The sequence below is a fragment of the Daphnia pulex genome, chromosome 10 (assembly GCF_021134715.1).
Source record: "Daphnia pulex isolate KAP4 chromosome 10, ASM2113471v1".
NCBI classification, from domain to species: Eukaryota; Metazoa; Arthropoda; class Branchiopoda; order Diplostraca; family Daphniidae; genus Daphnia; species Daphnia pulex.
Window position 1 is genome coordinate 9,495,663 of NC_060026.1, and position 23,711 is coordinate 9,519,373.

A 23,711-nucleotide genomic window follows, 5' to 3' on the forward strand; every position below is an offset into this window, starting at 1 on the left:
GTTCCTGTTGTAAAGTCTACCACTAGGTGGCCTCGCATCGTCCTCTCTCATGTCGAGTCCACCCAGACGGCACTATGAATACACAGACACACACAGACTACCAAGACTACAACATGGTGTCAGAAGTGCTCGAGTAATTTTTCAATTTCTCGCGTGTGGTGTGTTTCTTGATGTTTCACACTAAGTTGGAACTGGTTATTGTCGTTCCCTAGCCCTGGTTGTGGGGTGATTCGTGGTAATTACGTGGAAATTACGCCTCTGTCGTACCAACGCTATCCGTTTGTATCTCAAACATCCGTTCTCGCACGTGGTTCAACTAAACTGTATCCAGGCCAATCGAGGGCATCCGTCCATTCTCGTGATTGATTTCAACGTTTTCTGTTGCGTATGTATCCTGGTTATCGTTTATTTGTGTTTCCGACGTTTGAAATTGTGCAGCCATGGCCCAAGGCTTGAAGTTCCCTGATTCGTTTGCGTTCACGGCGCCTAATTTGGCCTTGGAGTGGGCGCAATGGCGTCGTCAGTTCGAGTGGTATATTAAAGCCACGCGTAAGGACGAGGACGATGAGGAAGTTTTGATTGGAGTGTTATTGTCCCTGCTTGGAAGAGAGGGAGTCAAGATTTATGAGACGTTACCATTGACAGCGGACAATGCAAAGAAGATTGCTGAAGTGTTGACTGCATTTACGACGTATTTTGAGCCCCTAAAAAGCGAAGTGTTCGATCGCTTTCTGTTTCATCGTCGTATCCAGCAACCGGGTGAATCTTTCGACACGTGGCTGGTGGAGTTACGCAGTATGGTGTCGTCGTGTAATTATGGTACGGCCGCGGTTATTGAATCCATATTACGAGACCAAATTGTTTTCGGCGTGGCCAGTGAACATGTGCGCGAAAAGCTTTTATTTGAAACTGACTTAAAGTTGGCCGGGGCCTGCAGCATTGTTCGCGCGTGTGAATCAGCTTCGTCAAAACTGAACCAGATGGCGCCACGAGGAGAGTCTACTGTTCATCGCCTACATGACAGCCAGCCAAAAGGAAAGCAGGGCATGAGCTCTTACAACAAGTCGCGTCAACCTGGCGGGAACATGCAGCAGTATGTTAATTGTCAGGATTGTGGCAGACGTCATCGAAAAGATCAATGTTCTGCAACAAAAGTGGTGTGCTTCTCGTGTCAACAAGTCGGCCATTTTGCAAATAGGTGTCCGAATGGGAGATCTCAACAAGGTACGTCACAACCTCGCAAGATGGCGCCACCACCTGCACCTCCGACGGATTCCCGACAACAGACAATGCGGCCTGCACAACGCGGAACTTTTATGCAACAGCAGTTGCACGCCGTCGAAGAGGAAGATTTTGATGGCCAGTTGACAGGAGCCAACGGATTCTTGGGAGAAGATTACGTCACTCATCAACTCACCTGCACAGAAGAAAAAGTGGACGAGTGGTATGAAGATATGGCGGTTGATGGAAAGGCAACTATTCGTTTTAAACTTGACTCGGGCGCTACGTGTAATGTGTTGCCATATGAATTGTATGCGAGTGTGTGCCCGAATGGTGCTCCTTTGGAACCTGGTCCTCGAGTAAGAAACTACAGCGCAAATGGTGGTTATCTGAATGTTCTGGGCGTGTACAAGGGACAAGTGGTTCGTCGTGGAATAGCCTATGTTCTTCGATTTGTGGTGGTTAATGAACCTGGTCAACCAGCCATCTTAGGGCTTCCGGCGTGCAAGTTAATGAAGCTCATCAAGCGCGTTCACTCCATCACCGTGTCGCAGCCACAGCTACAGCCGCCAATCGTGAAAGAGTTTGCTGACGTGTTCAACGGCATTGGAAAGCTTCCCATTGAACATGAAATACGTCTGACAACTGGCCCTAATCATGTGGATCCGGTGGTGTCGGCGGCGGGTCGTATTCCGTTTAGTTTGGAGAAAAAGGTGTTCGACAAACTGGATCAGATGGTTGCTGACAACATCATTGCTCCAGTAGTTGAACCGACGGAGTGGGTGAGCAGAATGCTGGTGGTTGGAAAACCTGATGGAGACGTCCGAATCTGTCTTGATCCATCTGACTTGAACAAGGCTATACAGCGGCAACACTTCATGGTGCCGACGGTGGAACAGCTGTTTGGAAAGATTGGAAGATATCGTTTCCTGCGGCTCCCGTTTGGACTCGTCTCGGCTCCCGAAGTTTACCTTCAGGCCATGTCGGAGCTGTTCGGCGATCTGCTCGGAGTACTGATTTACTTTGATGACTTTTTGGTGATGGGAGAAACAATGGAGGAACTGGAGTGTAATTTGCGCCGAGTGCTGAGTCTTCCCTGGTTGGGGCATGTGATCGGAAATGGATCTTTGAAGCCTGATCCTGAAAAAGTGGAAGCTATTGTGAAGATGCCGGCTCCTACGGACAAGAATGGCTTGATACGCTTACTTGGGATGGATGCGGCATGGGTGTGGGACGCCCAACAAGAACAAGCCTTGAGTGCCCTCAAGTCCGCCATTTCCTCATTGCCGGTTTTACGTTTGTTTGATGTTTACAAACCGTTGGTGGTATCAGTGGATGCTTCGCCCATCGGCATTGGCGCAGTGTTGTTGCAAGATGGCCAGCCGGTGGCTTTTTTCGTCCACGTCACTGACCGAGACGCAAAAACGTTACTGTCAAATAGAAAAGGAGCTGTTGGCGGTTCAGTTTGGTTTGCTGCGATTCCGGCAGTATGTTTATGGACAAAAAGTGACAGTTGAGTCGGACCACAAACCGCTTGTTGGTCTGCTGGAAAAGCCGATAGCAACTTGTTCCCCAAGGATCCAGCGGATGCGACTTCAACTGCAAAGGTTCGACTTTCGGCTTGTATATAAGCCCGGCAAGGAACTTTTCATCGCCGACACCTTGAGCCGTGCACCTTCGCCGCGTTTGTTCACGGATGACGTCACCCAGGATAGTGAAGACCAAGTGCATCATGTGCTTCATAGTCTCGTCACGTCCGTATCCACACGGAAGCGTTATGCCGAAGCCACGGCCTTGGACCCTACTCTGCAACTTTTGAAAACGGTGATTCAAAAAGGATGGCCTGAGAAGCGTGCTCAGTGTCCGGCTTCAGTCAAACCGTATTGGTCGGTGCGGAGCGAATTGTCAATGGTGGAAGGCGTTTTATTGTGTGGCAGTCGTTTAGTGGTTCCAATGTCCCTTCGTCGCGAGACCATGGAGGGTATACACGACGGTCATTTCGGTGAAACGAAGTCTGTTTTACGCGCGAAGTCAGCAGTGTACTGGCCCGGTTGGGAGGATCAAGTGAAAAATATGGTGGCCAGTTGTTCGGTTTGCCAAGAAAACCGTGGTCGAAACCCTAAGCTGCCGTTACATCCCGCCCGGCTTCCGGATTACGCCTTTCAGCTGGTGTCTGCTGATTTGTTCGAGTTTGAGCGCGTGAACTATATTTTGCTGGTGGACTCATACAGCAAATGGCCGTGTGTCGTTCCCCTTAAGTCAACAACGTCGTCAGCCATCATTGAAGAGATGTCACGATTTTTCTGTGACTTTGGACGGCCAGAGGAGTTGGAGTCTGACAACGGGACTCAATTTTCCAGTGCGGAGTTCCGTGAATATTGTGCATCATTGAACATCAAGCAAGTGACGTCGAGTCCCGAGTTTGCCCAATCCAACGGACTGGTTGAGCGACACATCCAAACGGTAAAACGCACTTTGCTGAAGATGTTTGCTGAAGGAAAGTCCCTGTGGGAGGCGCTGGCAGCCATTCGTTCAACCCCGGTGTCCGGCTCATTACCGGCCCCGTCCGTGCTACTTCAAGGACGTAATCTTCGTGGTGTGCTGCCTTTTCTCGACGCGTCCTTATCTCCAAAGCTGGTGCCGGCGTCGTTTGTACGTCAAGAGTTGTCTCGTCGACAACAAACGGCGGCGTTTGTTCAACCCCGCCCAGTGAGTGTTCGGTCGTCTGCGTTGACTGTAGGACAACGTGTTCGTGCCTTGATCAAAGGGACGTGGCAGCTTGGTGTCGTAAATGTGGTGTGCCCAGAACCACACTCTTATATCGTCCGCTTAACTGATGGGCGTATGTTTCGTCGTACACGCTGGGCAATTAACGTCGACAACGCGACCAGACCGACAGCCGTTCAACGGACCATGCAACCTTCCCGTCCGCAATTTTCACGTGGCCCGGTTGTCGTTCCACCCACTCAGCCGCCGGCTTCGGTTCAGCCGAGTGGAAGTTCAACAGTGGCTGTCCAGTCAGCCGTCGCAAGGACGGCCCGTCCAGTCGCTGGTGTCATTACTCCGTCTGGACAATCTTCCGTGTTCCAGTCGTCTGCTCAACAAGGGTCTACGCCGGTCCGTTCTGTTGAAGCGCCCAGTCGCCCTGTTCGAGAGATTCCAGCCTCACCCGCTCGCTTATTTGTTTCCCGCATTCCCGTTCGTGACCGGATGGTTTGGTTGCCCCCTTCGGCCAGCAGTGGTCAACATGCTCCTGTGGCCGCCCTTGGTGTTACCCGCTCGGGCCGACGCTACATCAAACCTCCACCACCCCCTCAGTAAACGACGCAAGTCGATATTCCATCCTCCCGTCCGATTTATCTTCATGTCATTTCAATTCATTGTCGTTTCATTATTCATCGTTCACTGCTCATTGTTCATGCGTTTATTTTCATCTCACCTAATCATTGTTCATTCATCTTCGTTCACATCCTCATTGTTCATTCATGTTAGTTTATTTTCACATTCTCGTCTTACATTTTGATTGCATTCATTTTGTGTTCGGTATGGGGGCTGTTGTTCGTATATGGTTAAAGGGGGGAGATGTTGTAAAGTCTACCACTAGGTGGCCTCGCATCGTCCTCTCTCATGTCGAGTCCACCCAGACGGCACTATGAATACACAGACACACACAGACTACCAAGACTACAACAGTTCCAGATATTGCAAACACAATTTTCATCAAATGTCATGCTTCGACTACGTCCCGGTACATACAAATCACCAACATAATCTCGAATCAGTCTTTGAGCTAAATCAAAAACTACCAATGTTTTAACAAATTTTAAAAAATCACCTTTTTTATCCACTGCATCATTTCAGAGTACTTGTTCTATTTCAAAAAAATCTGTCATTTTACTCAGCCCATCTTGAAGATATCCATTAAGATCGGTATATCCTCGGAATCGACCAATGTGTTACTCCACCATTATCATCATATACAGTACGATAACCATTTACGTTCATGTAGCAATAGGAACAACATCATTACGGAAAACGTTCAATTTGAATGGATGCTAAGCGTCAAGCATCTGCTTCACATCTTCTACTTCTTTATTAATCGCTTCTAATTAAGCATCAGAAACACGAAATTTTTGTTTTAAATCATTCTTTACAGTTTCATTTTGTTCCAACAATTCCGCATATGTACGTTTACGAACAACCATTTTAAGTTGTAATATAGTATTATAATATAACTACTTCGTGTGCGTAAGACCAGCCACCAAGACATTCATAAATGGTAAAAAGTGGCAATCTGATAAAGCTGAATATATGCAAAATATCTGAAAAACGTTTCAGACCAAAAAGATATATGCTACTTCAGCCAAAAGAAAGGAAATCAAGTCTTTTATAAAACTTATAGATTAATAATTACAAAGCACGGAACAGATCAATTCAAAGAGAGGCTCCTTGTGGTGTTAAAAAACAATTTTGCAAAGAACTAACATGAGATGGACTGTCCTAATTCTGATGGGCAATATTGAAGTTCAAAGTAGAATCATTGGCCTGGTTGGCATTGGACACACAGCGTGTTAGTGGAAGCAAGTACATTAACGTTTGGTAATTCTCACTACTGAAAAATTGAAATTCCTTTAGAAACATTCACTAGTTGGTTTGAATCTTTTGTCCAACGCTACACTGGTTAACCTAAAAGAAATATTTGATGTCCGTCACATTTCGATCAGATATAATTGTTATCCACAATTTTGGATCCTAATTATAACCTTTTTTGTAATTACTATCTTGCGATGCGAGCTATCATCAAGAATATTCTGAAAGTTGCAACAAATATGGCTCAACTTCATTCTCTTAAAACCCCGTTCCAGGCTACGAAGCTGCACACGAGCCTGTCGTCCAAAAAATTTGCCACTTTTTCATCTCCTCCTCTGGGGAAAATACACACAAGGATCAGCTGTGCTATGTTCTAACCGAACTTTAAGAGGAAGTAATTAAATTTTGTGTCCCGCAGTTGTGGAGCTTATTCCAGTTCATAGATAGATTTTCAAAGGTTTTGGATGATCCATTTAGATCTCTTCATTGAGAAGAAAAGCTGTTCTTATGTTCAGTTGGAGCATCTACAGATCTAAAGCGGTTGCGAGCACGACTCTGAGGATCGCATGCTTTTCACGACTGGGGCGAAAGTCTCTTAATTATCTACTACACCATATTTCTGTGATTAGCAGAAGTAATTGGTCCAATTTTTCAAAGTGGGGTTTCATTCGGCAGTTCTTTTCTGGCATCGCCCGCACAAAGCCTTTTGTCTAAAATAAAAAAAAAAAAAAAACAAAAAAAACAAAACAAATCAGACAGAAAACTCGGTTTTCTAAAAGAGTTGGGCAAAATACTTCCACATTGGTAAAACTGTTTTCCATTTCAATTGCTTTTTGAGCTACGTAGGTTACCCATAATTCTTTACAAATAAAACCCTTGAGAACCCCTCGAAAATACCTTTGAGGCCTTTTTTTGCTATAATCAGTGTGAGGGCTGTTCCCAGTTGAGATTTCAGAGTAGCATAAGGGTTTTTTGTGTCCTTCCAGTTTCTCGAAAAACTGTTGAGTTTTCACAGGAAAATCCACAGTTATTTCAATGAGGCATGACAAGCTATTGACTGGGATGGGATTGTTTTGAAAATTTGAATCGTCAACTACTTGACCATTTCAGTCAGCTATTCATTTCCAGCTTGATGTTATCGTTTAAGCTACAGCATGGTAGACCTGCACAAACATGGGTTTCTTTGTTTGTAAGATAAAAAAAGATAATGAGTTGCTTCAATAAAAATTCATTATTACCATATATTTTTGCATCAGTGAATGGGATAATATCCTGTTACACATAACCATATTTCACTAAAACTTTTCCGGCTCTTCCATCTTGGGCCTCACACAACCCTTCTTCAATCTCATGGTGGTTATTCTACGTCTCTCTGTCTACCACGTTCCATTGAAACGCTTTCTTCGATTTCGTTCTCTGGCGGAGATTGTTCATTATCGAGTTCACTGTCATCCAAATATTCTTCTACCCTCTTTTTGCAAGGACTGAAGGGTAGACAAGAGAGAACTATCACTATACCTTCTTCTTCCCGAAACATATCACAGTCAGGCTTCCTTATACTTGAAGTTTAAACTACAAATCAAATGAAAAGTTTTAATTACAATTCTATAATTCACAAGATTGCACATTGAACATTTGAAATTGGTAGCTTCAGATTTTCTCTTGTTTGACTATGTCCCTGTCAGGTGGCAGATACCCCTGTAACATAATCTGTTATAGCTCTTTTACATTGGAAAACATACTAAAAACAGATCAGTAACAGACCACAACAGAATTAGGTGTGATTTTCAATAATGTTTTGTCAATGCAAATCACACATGTATAATACCATCTTTTGAATGGGTATTATACAAAGATTGAATTTCTCCATGTATAACTGGCTCTTCTCAGATATGAGACATAGCTGTGTTACAAATGTCTACCTCTGTGATTCGAATACCTCCCTTAGGTTATAGATACAAATCTGTGGTTTGGATCCATGGATTTGGTTCATAGAGCATGCATAACAGCCATCACCTAGCTAAAAAAGAGCAGTAAAACAGTTTTACAACAACTCTGAGACACAGACTTGACAAAAAATGGGGAGAAAACTTGAATGATTCTTGCTTTACAAAATATGGTTTCCGTATTTAATAAATGGACTCTGCGAGACCAAAACCGGGTTTTTATATTTTTCGAAAGTCGTCACTATGGGTTTAGAAATATAACAAATTTATACATACCACTAAAAATTTTCCCCTACGTCAATTATTAACGTGTTTCAATAATTGGTTTCTGAGACGAGATAATAGCGATTAAAATATAGGAAACATCTGAAAAAATTTATTCGGTTTTTGACCATGTAGGCCATCATTATCTTATAGCTATACCTAGCGGTGGAAATAACAACGTTTCCCATTCTTTTCCTTTAGTGTCCATTGGGATAGCCATATCCTTCTCGATAGCCGGGTTTTTGAAAGAGTACTCCTGCCCATAATTTTAGTGAAATATTGATTGTTGATAGAAAATGGCGGAATGCATTTCTTCTGAAGAAGGAAAAACTTCTGCTGTTCGACATCTGTTTTGACATCATCATTGAAAGTCGAACCACAATCACTGTGGCGAACTACGACGGTACGATTTCTTCAGTTCCAAAAGTAGAAACGAAGGAAGTTATTTTTCTTTTCATTATAACTTAAGTCAATTGGCACTTAAGTATTCGTGTTTAAAGCTGATAAGTTTACATATTATTTTTAGCCAGACATATGGTTAAATGACCAGACATTGAAAGGCAACTATCCAATGATTTGCCTTTCATGTTCTCAAATAATCAAAAAGGTCTTTGTGGAAATCAAGTGAAATCGTAAACATGGTAGAAGAAAATTGGGAATTAGACACCGAATTCAGGAGTTTCATGTATCCAAGACCAGATTTTCACATTAGCGGCATTAAATCATCAAAACAGGAGGATTCTCGTTTTTAACGCGAATGCTCTTCTTAATTGTGCCGATGCACGACAACCGTATATCATTAATATCTAAGACGTTGATGCTAATATCTCTTAAATAGGAGTACGATACTACGGAATTTTTTAGTTTTACATTTTTGGTGCTTTGAACAGTTCCCACCGAGTGGCCCAACTGGTTGTTCGGTCGTAGCTAGTTCTTCCCAAATCCCGAATGGGGACTGGGAGAAGGACGGTCATCTAAAACTGGCTGTCCTAAAGGAGAGGGAGGTTTAGGGTTCGTTACAGTAGGGCAGAAGTTTGAACGATGTCCAAAGTTGAATGACCCGTTTACAATGGTCATTTGCCATCTGTTGTTGTACCCAACATTTCGTCTATGAGTGGGTACCCCAAGTCCTTCCCCAAGTCTTCGGAGGCAGTACTTCTTCCAATTACACCGCATCGGCCGCAGCGGCCGCATCAGACGCTATCTGACCGATGACCAAAATTGGAAGTAAAAAAGCACCGAAAACAAAAGGCACCTGGCTGCGTAACGAAGCTCTTATTGAGGCACGTTACTCAGAGAGAACATCGAGATACAGAATACTGAGGGCATTCACCTCAGGTGATTGGTCGGGTGTCAGTGTTCTATATGAGACGCATTGAAATTATTTTAGTGACTACTATTCTTCCCTCAATGTGTGGAAGAAGCGATATTTAAGTTGTTTGATGGTGTAGTGTAGCTCTGACCAAAAAAAAAACGGTTTCGCTTGATCAACAATCATATGGGTAAGAGGGGGGATCCTCCTCTTCCTGATCATTCGTCGAAAAGTGAACTGCCTAATGACTTTCTCAAGTTCTTCTCACCCAAGGTGGCAACGATTGCGTAATCCCTTGACAGTGTAAACAAAATCTTCCTCCACCTACCTCCAGTGATCCTGTATTTCTCAAGGGCCGTTCTGTGAAACACTGTTTGACATCATGCGCTCGAAATTCACTGGAAAGGTTGAAGGCACTCATCAAACATTCTCCATGCTCATCGTGTCTCCTTGGTCAATTTCCAACTCTTCTACTTGGGAAGGTCGCGGGCGTGTTGGCTCGGCCAATTTCATCAATTATCAATTCTTGTCTTTGGTGTCTTCTGGTGTCTACCCGGGTTAAATTGTGTCTGCATTTATAACACCTCTTAAAAAAAAACACAGTCTCGACCCAAAGCTCTTGCTTATCTCGTTAAGCAAATGGAACGTCAAATCGCCGGTAAACTCTTTCATCATTTGTCTTCAAACAACATCCTCAACGAAGGTCAGTCAATTATCGTCCGCCTCATCCACTGAAACTGCACTTCTTTCACTCTTCAATGAAATGTTGATGACCGTTGACGCTGGATTGTGATGGACCTGATCTGATATTTCTTGACCTTAGTGCTGCGTTTGATGCAGTCGATCGTGAGATTCTTCTTGAGTGACTCTCGAATCTTTGCGGTGTGACTGAAACCGCAGCCAATTGGTTTCGCTCCTATCTCACTGGTCGCACTCAGGTTATCTGCATCAAAGGTGAACTGTTCGGGAGCTCAACCCTCCTCACAGGCGTCACCCAAGGAGCTGTTTTGGGCCCTATTAGCTACCTCATCTACGCCAACCCATTACCTTCAGTTATTTGAAGTGATCACCTTTGTACTGATATTGACGTAGGTAAATTTTCTGATGACACTCGATGCCGCATCATCCGCTGCCTTCTCCTCGGTGCTATTGAGCAAGAGGAATCTCGTCGCAAAATTTCTCGATCTTTCTAGAATGCTGACAACTGGTTCACTAGTAGAGAGTGTTGGCAAACGCTGGTAAAACTGGCTTTCTCTACACTCCTTCTCCTCAGCGCTGAGATTTGGTCGAGTGTGAGCTACTTCTGGTCGGCACCACCCTGATTCAACCATCCGACACCATCCTAAACTGGTTTTGTCATCCACCGTCATCTTCGTCTCTCCCAGCAAATCTTTTCTCTTCGGAGGCAGTGCTTCTTCCAACTACACCGCATCGGCCGCAGACGCTATCTGAACGATGATTCTACCAAAATTCTTGTTCACGCCCTGGTTTTGTCAAGACTTGACTACTGCAACTCACTTTTCGTTGATTTTCTCAAAAAGGACATCCAACGCCTTCAAGTAATCCAAAACGCCGCCGCTCGTCTCATCTTTTACAAGAAAACATCTGATGACGCAACGGTACTCTTAAAGAAGCTGCATTGACTTCACATTGCTCAACGTATTGTTAATAAATTAATTGTACTCACATATCGTTGTCTTCACGGTCAAGCCCCCTCTTACTTGTCTCGTCACTGTTCCATATTTGCCCTGTCATTCTTTGAGGTCTGATAACCATGGTCGTATTTTCGTCTCCCCAAAACCTTAACTTGTCAACTATGGTCAGAGAGCTTTTTTTCAGGCCGCGCCTAGACTGTGGAATGATTTTCACGTATCGATCCGTCTTGCCAATAACTTTTCCGTTTTTGAGAGTCTACTGAAGACACACTTATGTGCCGCTGCTTATCTCTGAATATTTCATGTCTAATCTCTCTCTCATTTCGTCTCTTCATGTGTCGAAAGGACGTCATTTGATCTGCCATTATGGAAAATGCGCTATAAAATGTATAGAACAGAATAGAATGGTACCTGGGTTACTAGGTTATATTAGATTAGGTTAGGTTTTTTCTATAATTAAAATACTTAACCAGTTGTCAAAACGACCAGATGTTTCACGATCACAAAAGATGCTAACCGCGATGAAATCTTGCGTCGCCTAGCTGGTTTTTTTTATTTGTTTAGTGTTTTCATATTGTGGAATATGACGTGTTATGAATATTTGAGTAAAAATTACTGAATTTCCATTCAAGAAAAACAGAGTGAACGGAATCTCTACGTCCATTTAATATGGTACTAAAATTTCCCCTTCACACTAGGCCTCCTTTCTTGGCCTTGTTTTGGATGCCGACATAAGGTGGGGATCCACATGCAAACCAAGTGTATTTCCGCCAAGAGAGAAATCATGGCTGTCAGCAGTTGACTACGACTGTCTTTCGGATTTGATGGCAAACAACTTCGTTTCCTGTTTTCCTCTACTGTAGAGCGCATTTTTACTTACGGTTGATCAGTCTAGGTTTACCTCTTGACCTCAGAATTTTTTAAATAGCCACACTGCGTATCCTCTCGAGCGAGTTCGAGTGAGTTGTGCTTCTCCAACTCATAGCGAAATTTCATTCTTCAGCGTCCCCCCTTCCTGAGCAAAGGCCACTCACTGTCTCGCACCAGTTTCCCTCTTAATACCAACTATCCACCATGGAACATTCTTCTCTACAACTCTCTACTTTTTTCTACAGTTGTTCCTCTTCATCTGTGTGTTCTTGGAAGTCTCCATTTCTTTTTTCGTGTCTACCACAAGCGTGGTGCACTTGGCTTCTGCGTTGTGTTCACCAACTCGAGTGCTGTGCTTAAAATTCTTAATATCTCGCTTCCTCCATCTATCTATTAGTCCAACTTGAGCGTGCAATCTGGCCCTGTTACTGTCCAAGTCTTTACGGCCTTAAGTGCTAAATCTCCGGGTCTTGTTTTGGCTAGATACTAGGCTTAACCCCCCTCTCCTTCTCAACTATACCTGCAACGGGATGCTGACGTTCACCCGACAAAACTTTTTATCGACATCGATGCGACGCACCTTCAACAGGTTGCGAGATAACCCCGACAAATTTGCGAGATTACTTCGACAATAAATGCGAGACTACTTCAACAGTAAATGCGAAATTACTGCGAACATATCAGGTGTGTTCAACTCTATTCAATGCATATGTTGACAATTCAGTATTTAAATTTTTTTTTATTTCTTAGATGCTAGGCTTATCATTTATATAAATATGGGTTCATAAAATCATATTAAATTCAAATATGCGCAGTCATATTTTGAAATTGAAGTTGAAAACTAGCACACTGACGGAGAGGAACAGAAATTGTCATACAGCCGGAGGAAAGAGAATAATTACATGGAATAAGGGTGAATTGTTGTGGGTTAGTTGCGACATCGTGTGTTTAGAGTACGTACAGAGACGGGAGAGTGATGTGGTGAAGTTCGTAAAGTGTCTGCAGATGTCGATCGGGGCTGAGAAACAGCGAAATCGTTAAAACGAGTCGGCCTTCTTCAGATGTGCTTAGGGCGGTTACTGTCAACAACTTCGATGTCGAGTCGTATCTTCGAAAGGTTATTCGAAGAAGTAGAAGTGATTGGCTCAATAGTCGTGGAATTAGCAACGGGTTCAGCAGCCGTTGACGTTGCAGTGATGGCGAGTCGATTAGCGTTTCGTCCCAGCTAGCAGAGTATATTTCCCAAATATTGCTAAAATATTATATTCCTACAATTGAGATGTTGGTAAAATAATTTTTTTAAATATTTTTCCAATATATTTTTGCACCCAAATTTATTGGCTCACAATATTTTTTCAACTTGTTTTATTTATTTTACTTTTATTGGTGAAATAACAGTTTTACTACTTTTAAAATTTTGACGGAAATCTGGTTGGTGTGTTTATGGTTATATAGTCCAGCGTGGAATATTTATTCATCTTCAACTTGTTATTAGACAAGTTCTTGTTTTTGGTCTTGAGTGGGTTTGAACCATTACACCTTGAGTCACCAATCCAATGCTATAACCACTACACCAACAGCGGTATTCAATTGTATTTCGACTTGAGGCAATAAAAGTTTTTAACTTCTAGAAGCCACGTAAACAAGGGTTAAGAGGGGATTCCCTATAGGGGTTTGTCCCGACAGGCAATAGACAGATGCAGAGGATCTCGCCAAGGATGTCCCTACGGCAAAAAAATGGATAAGTCTAGTCCCGTAATGGTAAAATATTGTTTTCCGAGAATATTCTTCGGTCGATAACCCACATATTGGTATAATATTAGATTATTACTTTGCTGCGTCAAGGTGGCTGTTAAATTGTTTTGTTGTTTTCCCAATGAATGACTATTATGAAAGATGAATAAATCAATATTACCTTTTTGTTATTTTCCCAATAACGGACCATTAAAAAAATAATAAATCCTTTTTTATGAAAAAGCTATAGTCTTTTACATTTAACATGCGTTCAAAATCCTAAATGTTTTATATCGTATTCAATTCGTTAGTTCTGCAGACAATTGCCTAACTGAACAATCCAATTGTCTTAAAATCCAAATCTTGCACAAGTCTCGAATAACTAACTTACGTACTTCGAATTTAAAACTCTACCTTCACGTTTACGTGATATAATTTATCTTAAACGTTAAGGAGATGAAATGTTAAAACTGCTATTATTATATATCCATATAGGTAATTCTATGGAGGTTGGTTGAAACCCACTTTCAGCAAACAAATGACTTATGAAACAAATAGTCTCAATAATCATAAATTCCTACACTGATGTAAATTAAATTGATTATGCTCACGCTGGGCTATAACCATGACAATGTGTAAGTATGCACTATCCATCTGATCACATCGGGACTTTATTATCATCACCGTTTCTGGTGTAGTGGTTATAGTGTTGGATTGGTGACACAAAGGACGATGGTACAAACCCACTCTCGGCTAAAAAGGCAGCAGCTTTCCAATCATTTAGGATTTTGAACATGTGGTAAATGTAAAAGACTATAGCTTTTTCATAGAAAACGATGTATTCCTTATTTAATGATCCGTTATTGGGAAAATAAAAAAAAATTATATTAATTTATTCATTTTTGATAATAGTCATTTATTGGGAAAATAACAAAAAAATTTAACAGCCACCTTGTCGCAACAAAGTAATAATATAATATTATACCAATATGTGGGTTATCGATCGAAGAATATTGTCGGAAAAAAATATTTTACCAATAAAGATCTGCTAGCTGGGGTTGAGTTCGTGGAGGTGCTACTGGCGCCTCGGTTGATGTAAAAGAATGCTTTTGCTGCACGGCTTGCTGTGGCAAAGCAAGAGCTTCTAGAGCTATTCATAAGAACAAATTGTTAAATATTAAAACACATTAATAAATAAATTTACCTTGGGTTGCTGCTGGTATTGCTCTAGTAGATTTAGGCTTTGCTGCTCCAGCTTGAAGTCGTTGCTGCCCTTGCCGAATCCCTGTTCGTGCCGGAGCTCATAGTGGTGTCGAAGGTTCGAAAGAGCGGCAATGTCTATTAGAAGATAAGTAAAGAAATTAAGTCTAACTAAACGTCTCAAAAACAATATCCTATGTTACCGATCCGATCCGGTTCAAAGAAGCCAGAGGCCAATTCCAGAAAAAGAACACGGCTTATGGTTTTTTCATCTCACTTGTCCGAAAGCTTGATCAATTTTCTATTGACTGTACGATAAAAAGCAGATTATCACGGTATAAACTCAAACCATCACTTAGTTCATCCAAATCTCGCTCAGAACAATCATTGGCTTCAATAAAAAAAACCTGTAAGAAATAGTTTCTTTTCTTAGCCTATTTATTGAATATTTTTCTTACTCATGAATTCGAAGAAACCAGAATAAGTAACTAAATAGCGCTCGTTGAACCAACGGTTCCAGCATTCGATGACGTTGTTTGTTCGTTTGTTGTCACGATGGACGCTGTATGTTACCGGTTCAACTTCAAGAAGCCAATAGTTCATGTAGTAAGCATAGAGTAATTTGACAGCATCTTGGACGTCTTGAGTTTGGTGTGATAGTTCACCCGGATATTTTATTTTCATATTCTGTCAAAACGTATCGATATAAATCAAAATCATATTGACAATGTTTGTTGAGAGTATCCACCATCTCTGTGTATGTCTCTGGGATACCAGGATGGTTTTTCTTTCGAGCAAATTGCATATGCGCTTCTCAAGCGCAGCGTCAAAAGTCAACCTGACATTGGAGCTAAAAAACAGAAAGAAATAACTAACTAAAAGTTATGACTATAAAAAATACATGCTAATTACCGTTGACAGACTTCTTCGAAATGATTTCTTCTTGCTTCCAAGACGTTCCAGAGCCAAACGAACACATTCGTTTACTGCAACAATCCAGTGCAATTATTGCGTTTCTGGTAACAATAGCCAAAAATTTATTTATAAGAAATAAAGTTGCAAGTAAAGAAAAAAATCGGCCAAACGACACGGCATGGCCATGATTGTGATCCCGTCCAGTTTTGTAGCAAACGCCGTCATCGCATTTCATTCTGCTACCGCAAGAAAGTCTGCCGAAATGTCGACATTTAAAATGCATGATTTCCTTTCTTTTAGGTAGAAGAAAAACACAAATCATTACATACAGTTCATATAGAAAAGTATTAAAAAATATAAATTTTACCTACCACGACGCATTAAATCATTTGTAAGTCTTGGCTTTAGAACTGAAAAGGTTAGAATCCCCAGAAGAACAACCACTTCGTTTATCAGTCGAATAAAAACTAAATTGTCTGCATCCAGACTAAAATTTGTTGAAATGCATATGAAATCTGAATGCTGTTGCTCGCCTGTCTTTATGTTTTACCTGGCTGCAATTTGTTAAAATTGTGAAGCTATTTTGCATTTAATTTAGAATAAAATTGCTAAATCGTTACTATCTTTCTGATAGACCCCCTCCTTTTTTTGTGCATTGCTTAAGTTTTCTGTCGAATAAGACGACATTTCAATGAAATTTTGAATGGAATATTGCAAAAAACTGAGTTGTGTTCAACCTCAACATTCAAAATTGTTTAGATAACATATTTTAACAGCATTTGATAAGCTTTTGCGCAACACTTGTGAATTCTTTGAAATGTAAATACTAACGATTATTATTGTAAAAGAGTAACAGTCGATGTATTGCGCCATTCCAACATCACCTGGATCCATAACAATGACATCTTTTCACTACTTATCTATTCTCGAGAATACTCATATTTCTCATATTAATTGATTTCCCTACGTGAAGCTAGAATATCGTTTCTAAATTGGAACAATTTCGGCTTTTGCCATTCGTATGCTGTGGAAGGTCGAGCGCATTTTTCCTAGTTGGGACACTGATAAAAATATAAGGGACAAAGAATCCAATTTAAAAAAGAATTTTTTTGTTTTTTCACAGTTTGGTACTTTTTAACTGGATGGAATATATTTCGAAGTTTTACTACTATCCAATAAAACATCATCCCTGAGGTATATTTATATACGAAGGTCCTTAACAATATAGGGTGTGGGGTATAGGGGGTAGGGTAGTAGTAGCTAGTAGTGAAATTCAGAGGGTTTAATGTCCATTTAGTTATCCTTTATACGTTTCTTCCCTGAATGACCAATCGTCACCAAATTTTGTACATAATTCTGTCAAAATTTGATACATGTCGTAACGGGGTTTCATTTGTTTTCATTACTGTTTTAAAAATTTAATTTGCGTACTTGTTACCTAGCTGGTTGCCGAATCCTAGGCAGTGAATTCGCTTTTGTTTGCTTAACCTTCCAACTGTCAGTGCAGTGAGTGCTCAGCAGTGTTAACAAAAAGAAAAAAAGTTTGAATCTTCCCTAGCAAGACAAGTTTTGATGATATGATATTGATATTTTGATGATATTTGATTTGATTTTTATTGTTCTTGTTCGATTTCGTCTTTATTGTTCTTATTATTGCCTCTTTTTGTTAACTGTTTTTAATAAATGATGATCTTGATTTTAATAAATTTTTTGATCAAGTAAAATTTCTATTCCCCTTTTTTTTAACAGTTAGTCATCAACCAAGAAGTTGAGGAACATTTTAAAAATGTTTGATCATACTCATTTTGAAGCTCTGGGTCATCTCTCTCTTCTTCCCTTGTCCTCTCCACAGTCATCAAGATCTTTTGGCGGTCGTGAAGAGTTACCACCGATCTCCCACTTCCATTTACCTCCAAAAGTTTTTTAAGTGTAATTTTTCAAAAGTTACCAATGGCTTGCTCAAGATTCGAACCCCGAACCATAAGAGTGCCAGCTCGGGTTGCTAACCATTACACCAACATTGACATAAGATTTGAGGGAAAGCGTGGTCAGGTTGGTGTGTACACCAAACAATGTAACGAAAGACGAAGTAAAGCTATGGTAATATCACTAGCGACGCTACCATCGGTATCGATTTTGGAACTAGTCGTAAAACACTTAGGTTATATGCCTGAATTAAGATTTTTTCAGCGGTGGTTTAATCTAACTGCTATAAGAGCACATCCAATTCTTTATAGTTAATATGTAACTAATAATTTTTCCAATTCCATGTTACTATAGTAATAAATGTTGCTAAAACTTAATCTGAACGTGAAGTGCGACGTGGGGTGGCGGGGCGAAGCCTCCGCCACTCCTAAGTCGCACCACTCATAATATTAACAGATTATTAGTCAATTAGTTATAAAGAATCAATTATGAAAGAGAATAAAGGGAAACAGAATTTTCCAAACGTTATAGTATGTATAAATCTACCATAACCTTTATTTTCTGTCTCTTTAACGTTTAAAAAAATTTCCGAAGGATATTACCGAAGGAATCTTGTTTTACTGTTTTCACTGTTGTGTTTTTTGTTGAAATTATTTAAACTTCTTAAAGAAAAATAGGATTGATATTTTAATTTGGTATTTGATAAATTTAAAGCTTCCTTCGTTGGGGGATAAAGCTCATATTTAGGGAGAATTTCTATTGTGCTGCCAAATAAGTTGTGTCCTAAAGTTGTTGAATTTTGTTGATGCACTTCTTTGAAATAGGTAAAATTTTTGCTAAGTGTGAATTTTTTGTTGTTGGACATGATCAACCGCGTTGTATATTGCTCGATTTCGGAGAGTTTGATTATTTATCAAGAAGAGTTGGACATCGTTAGCTCACATTTTCAATTGATATTGCCCGAAAGTATCAAAGATCTGGTCACCAATCGCTTGACTCTATTGGTGGCTTTCAGTATCCTCTATCCGATTTATTCTGAGACGAAATTGGACATCTCTCTGGCACTAAACGAAGTTTCATCTTCCCGCCCGTCATTTTGGTATCACGTTGCCAACAACGATCTGCCAGAGAGTTGATTCCCGTGTGTCCATCTCGATGAAATCGTTGATCCGTTTCATTACATAGATTCTTTTTCTGTACTCTGATAATCCTCGATCCAAGTGTGCTCAATCAAGTCAAATCAATATTATGAGATCTATTTACTTCTCGTACATGGAAATGATTGCATCGAAATAAAATCGAGATATTATTATTTAAGTGTTGTTGTTTACCACACCCAGTTTAGATGAGGCAAGTTTAATGACTTCCCTAAGGTGGTTTCGTGCGGCTTATTCTGTTGTCATTGGAACAAGAAGGGTGAAGTCGATTCACGAGATCCGCAGGCGATGTTCGAGGAAAACAAGAAACCAAAGAAACAAAACAAAAAAGTGGAACTATTCACTTTGGCTACAGGGTTTTGTTCCTATAGGTGCTGTCCAATGTGATATGTCGTTGCAGCTATAATGCTGGTGAAAGATCTTTTTCTTCAATTTCACCCATAAACTCAAAACCGAACTACTATACTTCACAACCTATAAGCCTGGACAAAGAGTCCAAACTTAAAAAAAGAATTTTGGTGTTCTTTCACAGTTTGGTACTTTTTTACTGGATGGAATATGTTTCGAAGTTTTAGTCCTATCCAATAAAACATCATTTTACTGTTTTAACTGTTGTGTTTTTTGTAAAAATTCTTTTAAATTCTTTTTAAAAAATAAGGAAAGATATTTTAATTTGGCCATTTAAAAAAAATTGAACCTCCCTCTGTTGGGGGATTGTTTAAAGGATAGGGTTTGAATCTTTTCACTTTGGAATTGGTTCACAGCTAAAAAGTATATATTATATTATATTATTATAAAAAGAGATATTTTATTCCAGTTTTCTGAGTTTTTCTGAGGATAATTTAATAAGAAATATAATTGTACATATTGGTAATTTCGGTTTTTAAAAAGGGCCATGTCTGTAAAATTCTATTGGTAACCCATCTATTCCAGAGAATTTCCTTGATGTAGTGTTTTTATTGCACCCACACTTCATGCTCTCGTTTTATTTGTGTTTTTTAAAACCTGATTTATCTTCGCTTGATCATGTGTCACTGTCGGGGTCGCATGTGGGTTCTCAAGTTTTAAGAACAACAAATTAATTCGGCTATTAACTCGTTGATTACAGCGGAGATAGTATGATAATAAAGAAGAGCGAAAAACTGGTAGATCATGCTTGTGTTGATGTTTAGATGCTACAGATCTAAATGGGTTCAACATATCTCTGTGTACGCAATGAGTGGTGCGGCCAGTTCTATTGTTATTACAAATATTGCTGTCAAGGCAATAAAAGCTTTGAAAAAGAAAGGCGCAATTGTGACCAATGTTTTTTGTTATGGTCTACACCCTTCTTAAGGAGTACAAGACTCTTTGGCGTATCTGGAGAAATGGAACACTTCACAAATTAGATTAAACATCCTACCGACCCTGACGAAAAAATCTATTTTCTTTTTGATGTCCCCCACATTATGAAGTGTATTAGAAATCACATTTTCACGCCCTAATATATGCAGTTAATAATTATTTATATGTCGTTTTCTAAGATTATCTTGTAAAATTTTAAATTTTTTATAGTTTCAAGGAGAAATCCAATTTCATCACTTCAAGAATCTCGATAATGCTGAAGAGAAATATCGACAAGGAATATTCCCGAAGTTAAAATGACGAAGTAAAATCGGCTGCTTGGATGTGTCCTGATAAGGAGTGTTGTAATTACCCTATACCCTAACCGCGGGCCTGCTGAAAAAAAATTGCACCTACTTCTCCTCCCCCCAAAAAACAGTTACCACAATATAGCAAGGGGTCTTAAGGGACTACGACTTTCCCAATTTTTTTTTCAATATGAAGGGGTTATGCTACCTAGCAGGAAATAAATGTGTTAAACTTCAAAGCTCGCTCTATTTTTGGGTATAATTTGCTGTTAAATTACCTAACTACTAAGCTTATAAAAAATAAATTACCTTGAATACGAAAGTGCAGAACACATTTTCTTGTTGTTAGTGCAGCCTCATAACGCAATTTAGCCTTGGATTTTTGGGCAAGACAAGCGGTAAAGGACATGGCGGCTTTGATCAAGTGGCTGCACTACTGACAAAATATGAAGGCGCACATTCCCAGAAAGCTTGTAGATTTATACATGGGGCTGGCACTATCTCGATCAAAATAAAATGTATCCCAAACTATAGAGCGGGATTTGAAGTTAACATACATACCTTTCTTTACCTTGGGATCCGTAGGTTCAGACTTACGGCGCGATTTTTTTCGCCGATAATCGGCTGCTAGCGATAATCGCTGAAAAATAATCGGCGATTAAATTTCCGTGGTAAAAATTTGATTTATCTTAAGTTTTTGTCGGTTATTTTTCCGATTGTTTTTTACCTCCATCTAGCGCTAAAAAATAAACTTTTTGGGAAAATTTAACGAACAATATACACTCTAAGTGGCTACTATTTCAATGTTGAATTTATCATCCTTGGGTATAACATTTCTGAGATATAAAAAATTTTTATAATAGACAACACACATTTCTTTTAGTCATTTCTGTTGATATTATACACTCAACACATGTCAGCTTGATAGCAAAATGTATATTGTTGTACCTTTCTTGATGAGATGAAAGAGAACACACGTGAAGAATAAGGTAGTTCAGAGATACAGACGAGGAACGGAGTAGTTCAGAGACAACAGTAAAGAAGTAAGTAGGACTTTTGAGACCAAACAAGTAAAGCAGCAACGTTGAAGAGAGTTTGTTTCCAGGTAGAGAGTATGACCCATGTCCGCTAGGTGGCGGAGCATAGAGAATCTTAACACCCCCCCTCAAACGAAAGGTAGGTTGAATGAATTACTCGTTAAATAAAAAGTTCAATTGACGATGTTGCTCGTTCATCAACTTCGTGATTAGATTTGGCATAGTTTTGTTAGTTTCTGCTAAATTGTCCCAGACAGTCATGAAGTGTCTGTAGCTTGAGGGTAAAGTCGATACTATCTTCGTCGTGATCTGGGATAGACTCATGGATTGGTTCAAATCATCCAGCTGTTGAGCCATCCCTTCGATAGCAGTAATATGTTGCATGATGGTATGACCTTTAACATACTGGTAATGAAAGAAATTAGCTTGAAGGACGTGGGTGCTAGCTGAGGCATTCTGCATGTGCTGTGCAGCTAGTTTTGTCCATATTGCGAATGCAGATCTGCAGTTCACGAATGCCTGCTGCTCTCTGGGGCTGATTGTGGTCATCAAGATCAGTCTCGCTTGAGTGTCTTTCTTTTTCCAAAGATTAATGGCTTTTTGATTGGTAACATTCCCTTGAGCAACTGTGGCTACGGGCAACAAATCTCTACCCTGTAGATAGTAAATTATGTTTTCTATAAGTAAACAGTCTAATAAAACTCTGTGATTTTGAATTAGTGTTACTTCGACAATCTGTAAGTAAACAGTCTAATAAAACTCTGTGATTTTAAATTAGTGTTACCTCGACAATCTATACAGTAAGTAAACAGTCTAATAAAACTCTGTGATTTTAAATTAGTGTTACCTCGACAATGTCAAGTAGTTCATGCTGTTCGAGTACAAGCCAGCAGTTGTATTTCCAAAGTTGGAAGTTAGTTCCATTGAATCGTTCGATGTGACTTAGTTCAGACTTTGACATGATTGAGCCAGATTTAAACGTTCTGGGCCCATAACCTGTTGATATTATACACTCAACACATGTCAGCTTGATAGCAAAATGTATATTGTTGTACCTTTCTTGATGAGATGAAAGAGAACACACGTGAAGAATAAGGTAGTTCAGAGATACAGACGAGGAACGGAGTAGTTCAGAGACAACAGTAAAGAAGTAAGTAGGACTTTTGAGACCAAACAAGTAAAGCAGCAACGTTGAAGAGAGTTTGTTTCCAGGTAGAGAGTATGACCCATGTCCGCTAGGTGGCGGAGCATAGAGAATCTTAACAATTTCCAGTATGTAAATGGTCGAATAAGACTTCGCGAGATTTTCATATCCGCCTTAAAGATTGTGTATTTGTAAGCCAATAAATGGAAATGACCATAAACAAAAGTTAATCATTTTTTATGATGAAGAAGATCCTCATTTAAAGCTTTTAAACACGCGCATTAGCTTTAAAGGTAATTCGTCTAGAATTATCATTGAAATGTCAAGGAAATACGATGTGAAGAACCCCTTTGGATTTTTTGCAATCTGGCAACTCTGAAATATGTGCTGAGTTTGTTTGTGTTAAGTGATGCGTAGAAATGTCCGGTAGAGGGCCAACAAAGACGAAGAAAGAAGCTCTCATTCCGGCTAGCACCGGCAGGCGGCATCTAGAGAGGTTCTCTTTCGTGGCTGCGCATGTGTCATTTTTGACGTATGTAACCAGATATCATACAACTTTGGTATGGTTTTTAAGTTGTTCATTTTGCTGAATCCGGCAATTTAGTAGTTTATTTTGCCTTTTCTTCTTTACGAAGCCCTTTTCAAACTTATAGTTTGAAATATAAAATCGAGTAGTTAGTGGGACGAGAAAATGGCATCAAAATACATAATTACAGTAAACATACCAAAGGCATGTTCTTTTGATATATTGGGCGTTAAAGGCGGCACAGCATTGTAATTGAATTGACCATAAAACACGTATGAAATGTAATTTAATTAATCTTTCAATAAAAACTTTTTTAAAATTTAAAATTAAAAAAATGATAAAAATTTATTTTCTTGTGAATTCTTGGTTAGGGATATGTCAATGTGCGGACATATTACATACTTGGTTACTTTAGTACATCAAAGGACATTATTCATAAAAAAACATCGTTCAGTAGGCCCATAGTATGTTATGCCATGGTCTACCCTAATTCTAATTAATAAACTTTGAAAATAGGATATTTTTAGAAAAGTGACAGGTGAAGGTTGAAAGAGGCATACATCAACTTAGCTAATGTTCAAGC

At 39.8% G+C, this 23,711-nt stretch overlaps 1 protein-coding gene across 1 annotated transcript; it reads right to left on the reverse strand.

Moving 5' to 3' along the window:
• Positions 1-21,342: 21,342 nt before the first annotated feature.
• On the reverse strand, positions 21,343-22,717 carry LOC124206345. The gene is made up of 3 exons (XM_046604146.1): positions 22,514-22,717; positions 22,306-22,454; positions 21,343-22,112 (listed from the first exon to the last, which is right to left on the reverse strand). Exons 2-3 carry the CDS (start codon positions 22,417-22,419, stop codon positions 21,612-21,614), a joined length of 615 nt encoding a protein of 204 aa, XP_046460102.1. The 5' UTR covers positions 22,420-22,454; positions 22,514-22,717; the 3' UTR covers positions 21,343-21,611.
• Between the last annotated feature and the right edge of the window lie 994 nt (positions 22,718-23,711).